Source organism: Glycine max, chromosome 2 (genome assembly GCF_000004515.6).
Source record: "Glycine max cultivar Williams 82 chromosome 2, Glycine_max_v4.0, whole genome shotgun sequence".
Taxonomy (NCBI): Eukaryota; Viridiplantae; Streptophyta; class Magnoliopsida; order Fabales; family Fabaceae; genus Glycine; species Glycine max.
This window is the reverse complement of record NC_016089.4, coordinates 1,147,589-1,162,635: the sequence shown is the minus strand read 5'-3', so window position 1 is coordinate 1,162,635 and position 15,047 is coordinate 1,147,589. Positions and strand designations below refer to the sequence as shown.

The following is a 15,047-nucleotide window of genomic DNA, read 5'->3' as shown; positions in this document are numbered from 1 at the left end:
TGCCTCATAACGACAATTGAATTAACAAGGATGAGTTTGTATATATACACATGTGACAGCTGATATTTACCACCACAACCACCTATGACCACCTTCATTTTATAAAACCAAATTACCCACCAACTAATTCTCCAAAATTGGATTAAAGAATGAAAAACAATGTTAAAAGAAACCTATAAAATCCAATTTGAGCTTTCTATATCCTTTCAAGTTTCCTTCTAAACCATTCTGATATTCTCCTGATCTTGCCCACCAGCTGAACATTCTTTGTAATTTTAAAATATTCTTCCGCATTTGATAACATTATCATTATATCATGGTTGACACCTTCCACACTCCGATAGTAGTCATTCTTCAACCTTGATTGAATTAGTTCAGGATAGAATGGGGCAGGAAACCTGTAATACAAATCCAAAGATATTAAAGTCACACATTTAACTAGTCGCTGTCTCTGACATTTTTACATTTTGTTTACTTAGTTTCAAGGACTGGAAATTTCTAGAACAGGTCTGTATAAAAAATCACAGGCATATCAGTCCTCTCTGCTTTTCATTTTAGTACCTGTTTGCAAACTCTAATTTCTCAGCTACTTGGTTCAGTGCTTGGATATCAAACCTCTCCTGGATTGAGGGAAATAAAAACAATGAGAAACGTTCCATCTCTCCCCCTTTAAATCAAATCAGAATATTGCAACTTGCAAGTATAAGCCTAATTAAGTGACAGAACAAACTAGGTTAATGAAACTTCATATCTACTTACCCTGCGGTCTAATTTGGTGAAATAGGAAAGCAGCTTATCTCTGATCTCATGATCAATGTGGGGATGCTCCCATAGCATCTCAGAATCATATAGTTCCCACGGACTATGCAGATGATTCTCGGTGGGATCAGTCTTGTACTGGACCCGATACCTTTCCCAAGGACTCTCTGGGAAGTCATCAGATTTGGCCTGCACTTGAATAATTCGACCATCCCACCAACTTCCACCTTTCCCATCTTCATTTCTCCACCAGACCATGCATTTATCTCTTGAAGACCAATTTCTCTTCATGGCAGTATCATACCATGTTTTCTCAATAACAAAATCAGTGAAGTTAATCAATTCAGGTAGAGTTAATTTAAACGATTTGCCATGCACACACGAAGAAGGATCTAGAAATCTAAGTTTAAGTTTACAACAGCTATCCCCAGAGCCTGGTAGCTCTGCATACTCAAGTTCTTCAACCTTGCAAATTTCAGAAGCACCTAGCCCTGTAAATGATCTCCATGGACCTGATTCAGATAATGAATATGACTTTATGTACTCTTGATGGCCCTGCCAATCAAATAAGCTCAAGAAGATGAATTTAGAAACGGATTAAACAAACAATCAAATAAGGATAAGAACATAAACTAGGATACAGATTAGGGAAACTTGACTTCCAAAACAAACTATGAAGTATTACAAACCATAAAGAAAAAAATTCATAAAATATACTACCTGTCTTAAGTACACAACTTCATCACCAAGTTGAGGAATATATCGGTAACCCTCTTCAGGCTCTGACAACATCAGCCATGACAATTTTTTGACATGGTGATTTGACACCCTTCGAGTTAAAGTACCAGAATCATTGGCAATATATTCACCATTCCTGTGTCTGGCTGTCCTTATTCTTCGATGAAGTTGATCTGACATTCTGGTAGAAGAGTCTTCCCGATCAGATTTTCCCCTGGAACTTTGACCCTGTCGAATTTTAATTCTTCTGTTTGAAGTGCTTGGCTCCTCAGAAGTTGTCTTCATCCTTATAAACCGTGTTTGACGCATAGGATCACTTGTAACATCAGACAAACCAATTCCTAAACCATGTTGGTTGCTGAAAACAGAAGTATGTTCTCCCATATCACAATCAAAAGATTCAAAACCATCTTGATTGACTTTCCCTTTATATGACTTGTCCCTTTTATGGAAGTGATCATAACTTCTCTTGTCAGAATATGAATGCAGTAGCTGTGGAGAACTAAATTTTCTGTCATCTTCACCTTCTGGTACTTCTGTGACTAGATTAGGCCCCATAGAGGAGGAATTTTCAGATATCCCAATACCTCTAGCACAGCTTGAATCTGCCTTAGAACTAACAATTTTCAGTTTGCAAGGACCTTCAGTGTCTGCTGAAATTTGTTTCTTTTTAATAACTAACTTGGTTGATTTCACAGGTGCTTTCATTTTGAGGTCATGGCAATGGCTTGAGTGAACAACTTCATTGTTTTCTAGTGTGTCCTCTGCACATTTGTCAGATCCAGACTGGCCTTTATCACCTTCATTGAACTTATCATAACCAGATGTCAAGGAGCCATCAGCATTTGGCTGAGGATTGCCAAACAATGAAGGTTCAAGCGATGAAAATTTAGGTGCATCTTCAAAATCAGTCAGCTCTGTATTAACCATACTCCCGACAGTCTCTAACTTGCCAATCACATGTTCTGATCTCCTGCAAAACATAGTAGGAAAAAGCATTGGATTCTGAAGAGATTACCAGATAAATAAAAGGAAGCGGTATCATAAACCTTTTTCTGAGATTCATCTCAGGCTTTACATACCCATTAGCATTGTGTTCAAGAAGGTCATCAATTTCAGCATCAGTCAGCAAAGCATCCCCTGATCTTGAAAGTTCATGTGTGTGTGTCTTCATCTTTCTGCACTGATCTGTGTTTGCCTCAACATATCTGAATGCATACAGATTATTTGTAGCATTTTCAGTTTGTTCTTTATCATCATTTTCATTTCCGTTGAGGCTTTGGGGAAGTTCAGCATTAGTTGCAACCATAGAAGATAATGCAGGGTCCAACGATTTTGTGTCTGGAAAAGTTTTTTGATCACTTTCTTCAGGTTGAGGTCTAGAAGACTGGGATACCATATTATCCTGAGTCTCACAAGCTAGTCTTGTGTCCTCAGTGGGCACATTCTTCTTAGAATCACGAAGTGAAAACTTAACAACCAGTCTCGGTCTAGTTTCAACATTTACCAGGGACTCAGAGAATGCAGGAGGCTTGGACACAGTTGCAAACTTTTCTAAAAGGGGCTTTTTAATTTCAAGATGTTTATTATCCATTTCCCTCTCAGATTCACTAAGATCATCAGGATCTTGGAAACTGTCTGATGCTTCTTCATCAGAATCATTATCTTCCCCATCAGTAGATGTTTCATCAATTTGAGAGAACATACTACGAGCATTATGTGCAGCAATTCGCTGGGGTCTCAATGTCTTAGCTATGGAAGATTTCCTTTTTGAGGCTTTTGAGCTGCCCTTGGATTTCTTGCGGAGTCTGTTACTTCCAGAAGTATTACCATTACACTCATCCAAATTCCTTTTCCTTACACGCCTTCCAGAGGAAGTCATTACCTCAACCTGAGACACATTATGGTTAGATAACAACTTGTAATTAACGATTGTTCAACAAAAAAGAAGACACTTACTCCAACATTATGTTTTTTCCTTCTTGATCTTCGAAGGCCGTCCCTATTACTAGAGTCATCACTATATTCTAGATCACTAGAAGAGATAACACTCCCTTGCCCGGCTGCACTAGAACTATCCTCATTTGCATTGTATTCAGAGTCAGCATCATCGCTTACAATAATGTCATATTCTGGCTCCCAGAACATGGCATCTAAGAACTCTGGTTGTGGCTCAACCATTACTTCCAAATCTACCAAAGGTACCACTGGGTAGTCCTGACCAACAGTAAAATCTGGACCAACAGCATATTTTATCAATGAAGGACGCCATTCAATGCCAAGAGCACCAAGTCGACGTTGCTGAAATTGACTCTGATAAGGTTCTGGATATGGCAGCATACCTGGTAATGAAATAATTATTGTAAGAGAAATTTGCATCCTATTAATACAAGAATTTCAGAATAAGAGCCATAACATACTAGAATCACATAGAGGTTCCTGAATGTTTCTTCGGTGTGGTGGAAGTTGAGTCTCCTGCATCAGATGTCACATAGGTTAGCTAACACATTGAAAATTCAACAATCTTGTCAAGTCAATCAAGATGACAATCAACAAAGTACAGGGGCACAATGACTACTCACAACCTGATCAAGAACATATCCCTGAGTATCCTGAATAAGGGGTCGATAATCACCAAGAAAAAACTGCCAGAAAAATCAACAAGATAGACATATAAATTTACTTGCTATGAAGTTAATATCAATATCAATATTGAAATATTTGACCACCTGATCATATTTTGCATCTTTCTGGGACTCGCCTTGACCTGTGTTCAGAAAATATATTTGGCCAACATCATCTGAAAGCACAATTGATGTTCCGTCCCTAAAATGAACACACAATATTTTAACAAATTACACACCGTCAGAGATCCTGATTCATCTAAGATGGATAAAAGATGACATAGTTCATATGTGACATGGAACCCTCATGATCACCAAGGTAGGCATATGTGACATGGAGCACTCATGATCAGCAAGGTAGGTATACAGCCTACAGATGTTCCACATCAAGACACAAAGCAACAGGCATAAACTCATAGCTTAAAATGAATAATGTACAAACTTGACAATGGTATCTTAGTGTTGACATGGATTCAGACAATTACATTACTAACAAAGTAAAAATATGTCAGTCAGATTGAATATAGAACAGAGAACTATTGTCCATATGACAAGATTCAGAATTATCCAAATGGAAGGAGGCAATTACAGGCCTTTTAAAAAAAGTTAGATATAATGTCATTCCTAAGTCCTTACCATTGGGTTTCGCTTTAAAGCAAATGCCACTGTGACATAGTGGTGGACAATAAATTAAGTTTAATACTTGGGTACCTTAGGTACTGTTTCTTGGGGCCTTCACTTCACCTACATCCTGCAAAATCCAACACTCCTTGATGCTAGCCTATACAAGTTTGTTGTGGGTGCCATACCAAAAGGCCTTATCAGTAGTTTCTCTGTCAATAGCCAATCCATTACTAGGCCTGAGATCAGTTTCTCTGTCAACAAAAATGTCAACTCATGTCTCAACCTCTGGAACAGCACTGGACGGTAGTGAAAAGGATACTTAGGTATCTTTAAGGTACTGTTTCTTGGGACCTGGGACCTTCACCTACATCTTGCAAAATCTAACACTCCTTTGGCTCTTCAAGCCTACTGTGGTGCAGGTTGGGCTTCTTACTTTGATGATAGGAGATCTACTTCTAGTGCCTCTATTTTTCTTGGGTCTAATCTAGTCTCTTGATGGTCTAAGAGACAGAATGTGGCTGCTCGCTCAGAATTCAGAAGGTTATTTCTTGCAACAGCATTCAAACATTAATATCTAAACTGCAAGTTCCCCATACTGTTCCTAAGATTCTATGCGACAGTATGAGCATGTAGCTCTTGCTCACAACCCAATTCTACATGCTAGGAAGGACCAAGCACATGGAACTGGATCTCTTAGGTGATAAGCAAGCAACTGCAGGTTGCGCATGTTCCTGCCTCTGATCAGTGTGCAGATATTTTAACAAAGGCTCTCTCCCACTAGGTTTACTGCTCCAAGGGCAAAGCACAGACTGGTTGGCTCTTCTCTGGTTTCTAACCCCTCATGAGCTCGTGGGGGTATTAGAGTATAGTTTACTCTGTAACCAACTTGGGTGTCATTTTGTTGTTGTAGTTATCAGTTAGTTATTTGACAGCAGTACTCAGTAACGACCTCTCAGTTATTACAAGTAGTTAGCTTTGAGGTTCTTTGTCTGTACAGCTATAAATAGTTGATCCCATACTCATTGTAACTCAATTCATTTTTCAGAATCCAATACACATTCTCTAAATGTTCGCTCAAGTCTATTATCGGTTAAAAGGGATTACATAGCTCTAAAGTTGGTAGCTACCTAATCTCTTTATGTCTAATAAGTTTCTTTGCCAAACACAAGTATTACCAAAGACATTCACAAAGTATTACCAAAGTGTGGAACAAAACAAAACCTATAAAGAAGGAAAAACAATAAATGTAACAATGGGAAAAATTAAATGAAAAACTACGCAAAAACAAACAAAACAAAAAAAAAATCCTTTCAAGACGATTATTCTATGAGACACTTACGGAGAAAACTTCCCATCAACCAACTTAAAACGTCCAATTTCATATGTCCGAATAGGTATGCCCTCCCATATCTGGAAAAAGAATATACCAGAAAGACATAAATTAATCTGTTTTGAGAAGAACATTTAAACATTAAGATTTAAGGACCCAAAAGAAAAGAAGCTTACATCCCACACAATGGTTCGTCCGTCATACCCAGCACTCATAGCTATTCGAGGGTTGAAAGGGTGAACATCCAAAACATAAGACTGCCAACCATTGAAAACTCAGCATTTAGTCATGAAAGAACTGTAAAAATCCAAATCAAGATAGAAAAATAATAAGAGGCTAGAACTGAACCCAGTAAAAGACAGATGATAGGTCTTACAGATTCAGTATGACCAGTCAAAGAGTGCACTAAGCTGCCATCAACTGCATTCCAAACACATATTCTGCAATCTTCAAGATGAAAAGACAAGTACTCAGTTAAAATTGATTACCTATAGAAGAGTAGGGAATGGATCACAAAGTGGTGAATGAATGCAAAGTCAAATGAATAAAGATGTATTATCATGACAATATAATATTCATGAGATAATATTGGAAAATACGAAGTCCCGCATTGGTTGTATATGAGACAAGTACGGGGGATATCATATAAGCAAGAGGTGCACAAGTTCAAATTGCCTTAGGCATTTTAGATAATGTTCTCAAGCCCAATCCCATAACAAAAAACTAACCACTCTCCCTAAATTGCAAGACTAGGAACAGATTCGCTCATAAGTTTCAACAGACACCTAACATATTCTCTACTCCATATGGGGATAATAAAATATCAATTGTGTCCTAAACCAGGATCCATGTTGAGGCAATATAACACTTAGTGATATATGAAACAGCAAAAATCATAGTCTCTACTCCATATGGGGATAATAAAAAATCAATTGCATGCTAAACCAATATTCTTTACTCCATATGGAGAATAATGAAATATAAATTGCATACTAAACCAGGACCCATGTTGAGCCAATAGTGATGTATGTAACAGCAGCAGGTGGTAGTACCAAGTAGAAATTATGCATTCTCCCCGACAAATTTAGTTATAGGAAAATCGATTTTCAAACAATGGATTATACACATAGGATCCTTTGAACATTCTATTATTGCTCCAACCTCAGGTGTATTGCATCATTAGGATCACCATATTCAAGATATTATCCGATTTGGTTCTTGTGTAGGCCTCAGGTTTCTTGTGGTTGTGGGTTTGAGCCCCATGGTGGGCATCAAAGACGCCTTTTAAGGATAAAATAGTGAGGCCAATGTGAGCAAAAGCTGACAATATCTCAGATGCAATGAGTCTAACAATGTAGCAAACTTGAGGTCGAAACAATTATACTATGTCATTCTAGTAAGTTATCATATCAAAGAGTTAGAAATTAATACAACAGATCTGGAACATAATGAGTGATTGTGATTTACTTTAAGAAAGGTCAGTAAAGGATAAGGAACAAATAACGTCAGAGAAAAGAGATAATCAAATTGTAATAATAATAAATAAATAAAACTTTTATACCACCTTGACTGATTTGGATACCATCAATTTAATATACTAAGTATGCAAAAATCTGTATAATATGTTGGTATAAATTTCCCTGCTCCATTATTTCTTTAGGGTCCGTTTGGTATAGCGGAAAGAAATAGAGTGAATGGAAATAGAAAAGGTTAATGGAAATAGATGAGGAATAAAATGTAATTTAAAGGTGTTTGGTAGAAGAGAAATAGAGAAGAAATAACAAGATAGAAGATGAATGGAAATAAGTGAGCAATAGAGTGGAAAAGTACTAGTGGGCCCCACCCTATTTCCACTCTATTTCCGTTCAACCAAACTACCAACATTATTTCCTCTCCCCCTATTTTCATACAACAAAGGGTTAGCAAGTAGATTACCCATAATAGCTGCAAGCACAAAGCGATTGTCCAGGCTCCATATAATCATATTGACACCACGAGGTGTAGGTAGAAATCTCTGCCTTGGACCACCTCGTGGAGGTTGGGGAGGCAGAGGCGGTGGTGGCACTTTTAAATGATATGCACGAGTCCAGCGTCCTACTTTTCCCTGGAATAGAAGAGGAAAACTTCAACATATTTCATATGGTAAGCATGGGGAAAAAATGAAACTGAACATGCCACAAAGATGCCCAAAATAATTATGGAAAAGAAAATGTCTTCAAGAATAAAAATAGACCAAAGTTCAATGGCAATCTTATTTAAAGGAGCTCACATGAGATTTACGTGATCTGGGAACCCATATAATTGCACTACCATCACGAGAGCAGGTAACTATGTTATCATGACAATACCTGAAATACACAAATTATATGACATCAGTATGCAACACATTTAGTAATGAGTGCAGGGTACACTTGTTACATTAATAAAACTAAACAAGAGTAGGAAAAAATTACAGAAAAGAAACATTAGGATATACCAGAAATTTCGGAACTTCAAAGTATTTTCTTCTTTCCAGGGGTCAGATGTCAAAATTTTTGAAGCCACAGAGCAACCGCTGCATGCAGAGTAGAAAAGACAATAAGGATCCTTACAAAATAAAATTAAATAAGTGTAGATCTAACCAGGATGGCTAACCTAAACTGCACATAATTAACATCATTCTCGTGGCCAGATAATAAATCCATCTCGTGTATTGGTTGTTCTGCGTCATCAGTGTTGGGCTTCAAAGCACTCCACACCTGCAAATAGCAGTAATTTTCTCAACATATATGAATAGATGCGATATTTAAATAAGAAAAGACTAATTGTATTAATGGAAGAAAATAGAAAATATGCAAAGAGTACATCAGAAAACCTACCCTGGCATAAGTATCAGAGCTACCAGTAACAAAAACAGTTCCATTTGCATTATATGCACAACAAAGTACTTGATAGCTTTGTTGAACATTACTTGAGGATGGCAAACTAGCTGGTGGAGCATTGCCCTTCCCTGAAAAAGTTTATAATTCCTCAATCAAGAACAACCTAATAACAAAAAAAGTAATTATGGCAGTCAACAAGTCAAAGACTTCTGATTTGGAATGTTTAAGTAACAAGTCATCAATTTGTATGTCCAAACTTGCATAGTTTTGGTTTGAACTAGATTTGATAACTCCATTCATTGTTCTAAGTGTAGTATTCATTTAAAAAACATGTTGAAATGTAAAAAGATTTTTTCATTTTTATATTGGATTTAGATTTTAATAGAATCTAATTGATCCAACACAAAAATTGAATATAGATTGTACCACCATATCAAATTTATTATGGTAAAACTGCCAAACTCAAACCACTACCAGTTCCAGGACTGATCTGTTAACAGAAATAGAAGCAATTATCTGACCATTTATAGCATCTGGAGGTCGAGGTACATATATTCGTGGATTGTGTGAATTTCTCGCATCCCATATTCTACAAGTTCCATCATCTGATGACCTACATATTTCATAAGTCATAAAAGTTAGATTAAGAACACTAGAATGATGTATACGTGTGTAATAGAATGAAGAAATTAATATTTTTCTGGTCTGGGGCATAGATTACACTCAACTGACTAGAATACCCCCCCCCCCCCCCTTCAAAAAAAAAAACAGAGGTCTGGAGTTGCAGGTGTGAGCACAGATCTAGACAAAGGCCAAAACAGAGCAGCAGCAGTAATGACGAGAAAGGGAGATCTAAACTTGCCGGAATGAGGATACAGCACAATAGATGATTAGTTGGTAAGAGAATACATGGAAATAAAGTATAGCTCCTGATTTTACAGAACTTGACAGCAAAGCAATACAAGATAGGTCACAGAGGATGGTACCACTTTGATACCATGTTGAAATGATTTAGTTTTAGATATTGAGGAAATGAATTGAGAAGAAAGACAGAACAATATTTTCTTCATATGTTATGGGTTTAAATTTGATAATGAACATCCCTTATTTATAGTAATACTAGACTCTTAATCCTAAAGAACAAATAACTCTCAAAAAATAAGATAAATTACCTAAGAATAAGGATCCTAGAAGATAAGAAGATTTAAATGTGATAAGCTATTGAATATTTTCCATATATTCTAAAAAAAGGACTAAGAATATTTGAATTTATATTAAAATAAATAATTAATTTGCAAAAGAATATAATTATAAAATATGCTTGTCACATAGCTGGTGCTTTGTAGGCCATTGGAATGGTGCAAGGTGATCCAATGGCATGCAACGGAGTATATTAAATTCATAATATAAGTTTTATTACAATATTAAAGTTTAGTTTTACAGATATAGTATGTATACCCAAATAAAAAAACTTGGTTTTACAAATAAAAAATACTTGAGATTTTTATATGACACAGGTCATGAGCAAAGCAAATTTTTTACAATTCAATTATTATGAATGAAATAAATAGATTAGCGTCAAGACTTATCCCTTGTGAGTCACAAGAATCACTAGGAAAGCATATACAGAGGCAACAATAGGACACAACAACTCTTAAACTTACGATAGTAGCTGGTATATGACACTGGGACTAAATGTAATAGTATTAACTGCTCCAGTATGTCCCCGCAAAACTGATATCGGCATCCCATCTGGTAAGCGCCACTGTTGTGAAGCAAATGTCAACTTAGTTGCACAAGGTTTGCAGGACAGAACAAAAAATTAAGCTCTACTACTTACAACTCGAATGACAAAATCATTTGAAGCAGATGCCACCAAAGCATTGTTTGAGCTTACAGCCAAATCAGTAATATCACCCTTCAGTTTAATAATGACAACATAAGATTAAATAATATTAAAAGGAAAACAAACTTATCAAAGTTACTTCCATAGACTATATTCTTGACTCACTTCATGTCCACGGCAACTAGCTAAGCAAAATGCAGTTTCCATAGACCAAATCTTGACAAGACGATCATCTGAACCACTAATAACATATCTCCCGGATCCATCAAATATGGCTGCAAGATAAAATCATTTTTTTTTAAATCTATCAACCATAAGTACAACTATTATAGTAATTATTTATATGCATCTAAGTGGGAATTATTAATTGTTAATAAATCAACATTTCACTTCATAAGGAAACTCTAAGAAGAGAGAGCAACACTTAAAATGAAAAGGCATTGGATTCAGCTTTTATTGGTGTAATGTGACTCACATCTAATTAATGACTTTTGTGAGAATAACTGAACATGAACTCAGAGAATGGCATAAAGCCACCATATTAATAGCAAGTTTAGAAGATGAGTAATTCATACCACAATAGACAGCCACACGGTGCCCCCTTAGCTTTTTAATATTTTGCATCTTTTGCACCATAGTAGATGGTTTGGCGATTGCATAACATGCACTGCGAATGGATGGAGAACGATGGTGCTTAGTAAAACCACCTCCAATCTCCCTTAAACTTAGCCCCTGAACCTGATTAGCCTTCATATGTGGCCAACGCATGTAAAGTGGAGGGGGCTTCACCAGTTTGTCAGCTGTTTTTCTATCAACTGTGCATTCACAGGAATGAAAATAGAGTAAATATCCCATTCTTTTGTGGTTAATGTTGGGGGCATGGTCAACTATATCAACTTCCAGACATATTTAAATGCAAATTTGCCAGTAGAAGCTTCAGACAAGTACTACATTTGTCAAAAGGGAAGACTAGGAAAATTTTTAAACCAAAGACAACAACCTAATCAAGTGTTTAAACATTTAGAATCTTGGACCCCTTTTTACACATGCTCATTACTACCTTCCACACAATGATGGCATTGTATATGCCAGTACCAGTCTTGGAACAGACCAATGATAACAACTGTAAACTGTGTACTTATAGAAGAAAATATAATTTTGGGAGGTTCATATATCCAATTACCAATTCTAACAAAGCATAAACTAAAACAAGGTTTTATATATAACCGTTCTAAACCTAGTAACTTAAAGCAAGCCCTGACATGTTAATCATCCCTTTGAGAATATACCACAAAACTAAGAAAAGAAAATCTTTAATAGATATTTACAGATTGCTAATTCATTAAATTCATATAATAGCCTAAGATTATAAACATTTTTTCAGTTTGAGTTAATAACTTGTGATCTTAGCTTGAATGATCATCAAGAAAAAAAGATTATTATAGCTTATCACGTACCATTAAGAAGCGAAAATGAACCATATCCAAGTAAAGTAGGAACATCAGCTGCATTAGGACTACTTCCTTCAAGTTTTCCATGCAAAGGATTGACCGTACTCAGCATCAATTGCTTCAGAAGCTTCACCAAATGATCCTTAGTTATGTGAGGATACCTTGTAGTTACACAAAATGAACAATAATTAAGCCTTTACAGATAATATCAAAAAAACAGTTATTACTAACTTAAGAGAGAAGTGTTTCAAACCAGATAACAATAAATATTTGGATTAAAATATGAAGCATCAGCTATTTGCAAGTAATCTTTAAATGAAGATAGTCAAGATATCTCTACCAAAGTTAATCATACACTTCCATCATAAATTATTTTCCTTTTTTATTTTTTATTTAAAAAAAGCATTCCCTACACTAAACTCCAAATAAATATTAATAACAATAAATATTTAAGTATATTAGCATTGAGCATGGAGTACAGCTACCCTTTTTTAAATGTTAAGTCAGTTACATGCACTTAAAGGCCAAGGGCGTTGATAGCCCATCTGATTGAGAGTAGTCGTCAACTGTCAACCACTCAGATATAATAAATGCTGATTGAAAAGTTAAGCATAAAACTCCAACCTTACATATAGTAATAATTAGTACAAAACCAAATCAGAGGGCATATATAAAGCAAAAATACCTGCCCACTAGATTGCTGTAATCTAAAGGTAAAGAGATGCCATCATCATCTTCATCCGCATCATCCCCACTGGGTTCACCACTTCTTGAAAACCAAGCATGATATCTTCTAGGTAGAAGCTGATGCTCTAAAAGTTCCTCCTTGAAATTTAGAAAAGTCCTATGGCATGGCCCGACAGACAAAAAGTGCATGATTAAAAAGTAAATTTCCCTAAGGTCTATATCCACATCAGTCTCAACAGCTCTCACATCCCTAGGGGGCGACACCATCTGATCCACCTTATTTGAAACACTCAAAGGTGCAGCACTCAGTGAAGATGCAGAAACAGAAGCTTTGCCCTTCCTCGAATCCATGTTCTGAAAACACCCTGCAACAAAGAAACAAACTACAGTGCATAAATTGTCCTAATTATTATTATGCCAAAATTTTCAAAATCAATCCTTGAAAATCAGCAACAAACATATAGTGTGCATTATGACAGCACCACAGCATACAACAAGCTTTAGATTAACAACATGACATCATCACATCATAAAACACAAACCTTCGATTAACAATAAATATGGTCCATTACCAATCTAAATCTAAATTGAATGAAAATCAAAACCTAAACAAGTGCATGGCAATAGAGAGAGTTATTAATTAATTGAATGAGGGAAAACCTAAACGAGGATAGGTCAGTTCCGAATTGAACAATCAGTGGAAGCTAAGATTAAAATGTTACTGGCAATTTGCAAGTTGCAAGACGACGACGCTTTGGAGGAATAATAATCATAAAACAAAGCGAGCAACAGTTAAGTGAATAAAACAAAGAAAAGTAAGTGAAAAAACGAAAGAAGGACCTCGAAAACGGTTGAGGTTGCAGCAGCTGAAAGGAGGGGGGTTGCACTTCAAAGGCGCATGAAGAATGAGGACAGAATCTGAAACCGAAAGGCGTTATATTTATTTACGCTGTGAAATTCAGCACTGTTCTCGAGAAAAGGGGTTTAGGGGGTAAGGAATGAATGAATCCAAAAACGGCGAGAAATTTAATCACTGACCTTTTGTGTTGCCATGGATCTGGTGCAAGTGGATTTATTAGGTCTTGCACTTCTTTTGCGGTATATCTCCGCCACGGAGCCGGGGAGGGAGGGGAGGGAGCTGGATCAATTTCAAGGGACTTATATTTTAAGGATTTTATAAATATTATTTTGTCAAAATACGTTTAACTATGCTAGAAAAGTAAAAATTGCCAAAGACTGCAAAGGTTACAAAAATCTGGCGTTTGGGGCAGCTAATAAGATTTCGAGATTTCGGATTGGGTGCTCCTCTGGGATCTTATACTCGAAATGACCAATACACTCCTAAGTCTTGTTTGTTTTGATTTGTTTTCAAAGAATAATTATTTTTTAAAAAAAATAACAAATTATCGTGAAAAAGTAATATTTTTCAAAGTTGCGTACTTATATTTTAGAGTAATTTTTTTGGGACCACTTTTTATAATTCCGTGTACTTAATTGATGTAATCTATATTATATTTATAATCATTCACAAAAAAAAAATATTGATATAATTTAGTATTTTACTTTATTTCAGTTGTTCTTTCCATGATTATTAACATATAATAAAAAAAATGAAAATGATATTTAATTTCTTTCAACGATAAGTCCATACAAAATTCTAAATTTTTTTGTTATATGACATATCTATTTTTTTCTATTTTATTATTTATTTTTTAATGTCATTTGATATGATTTTTTTTCAATTTTTTTATCTATTTCTTTCTTTATTCGCGTAAAAAATAGGGTATATATTATCTTCAATATTTTCCGTTATATTTTACTCTCGTATTTTGATAGGTTAAATTTGTTTGTTTCCAAAAAACAAAAAAAGATAGGTTAAATTGTCTTTCCGGGCAGCCGGGCGAATCTGTATTTAGTTCCATGTCATCTCAACGTTGTTCCTGTTTCGCTTGTGTGGCATGTGACTTACTAACATAGTAACATCACCCAAGATCAAGAGGAAGAGAAAAAATACAGCCGTGTTTTTTTTACTCTTTTTTCTTTCGTAAATCACATGATTATTCAACAACTAATGCACTAACACAATAAAAAGGTGATTTGTATCTTAAAATTTGAATAAATGTGATA

General features: G+C 35.6%; 1 protein-coding gene across 3 annotated transcripts; it reads right to left on the bottom strand.

Annotated features, from left to right (window-relative positions):
• On the bottom strand, nucleotides 1–14,209 carry LOC100796497 (bromodomain and WD repeat-containing protein 3). 3 transcript variants are annotated; one of them, XM_006574468.4, is made up of 26 exons: nucleotides 13,959–14,206; nucleotides 13,761–13,838; nucleotides 12,919–13,285; nucleotides 12,240–12,394; nucleotides 11,358–11,597; nucleotides 10,948–11,057; nucleotides 10,777–10,854; nucleotides 10,601–10,701; nucleotides 9,458–9,549; nucleotides 8,934–9,064; nucleotides 8,710–8,813; nucleotides 8,552–8,629; nucleotides 8,345–8,423; nucleotides 8,011–8,179; nucleotides 6,452–6,522; nucleotides 6,252–6,332; nucleotides 6,085–6,155; nucleotides 4,227–4,323; nucleotides 4,080–4,142; nucleotides 3,918–3,972; nucleotides 3,457–3,839; nucleotides 2,580–3,388; nucleotides 1,480–2,470; nucleotides 760–1,314; nucleotides 562–620; nucleotides 1–398 (listed from the first exon to the last, which is right to left on the bottom strand). In XM_006574468.4, the coding sequence occupies exons 3-26, from the start codon at nucleotides 13,269–13,271 to the stop codon at nucleotides 197–199; spliced, it is 5,127 nt and encodes a 1,708-aa protein (XP_006574531.1). In that variant the 5' UTR covers nucleotides 13,272–13,285; nucleotides 13,761–13,838; nucleotides 13,959–14,206; the 3' UTR covers nucleotides 1–196. The 3 variants fall into 3 exon arrangements, with proteins under 3 accessions (XP_006574531.1, XP_006574532.1, XP_006574533.1); XM_006574469.4 differs by having other exon boundaries at nucleotides 4,083–4,142; XM_006574470.4 differs by lacking the exons at nucleotides 1–398; nucleotides 562–620 and having other exon boundaries at nucleotides 1,144–1,271; nucleotides 13,959–14,209.
• Nucleotides 14,210–15,047: the final 838 nt, after the last annotated feature.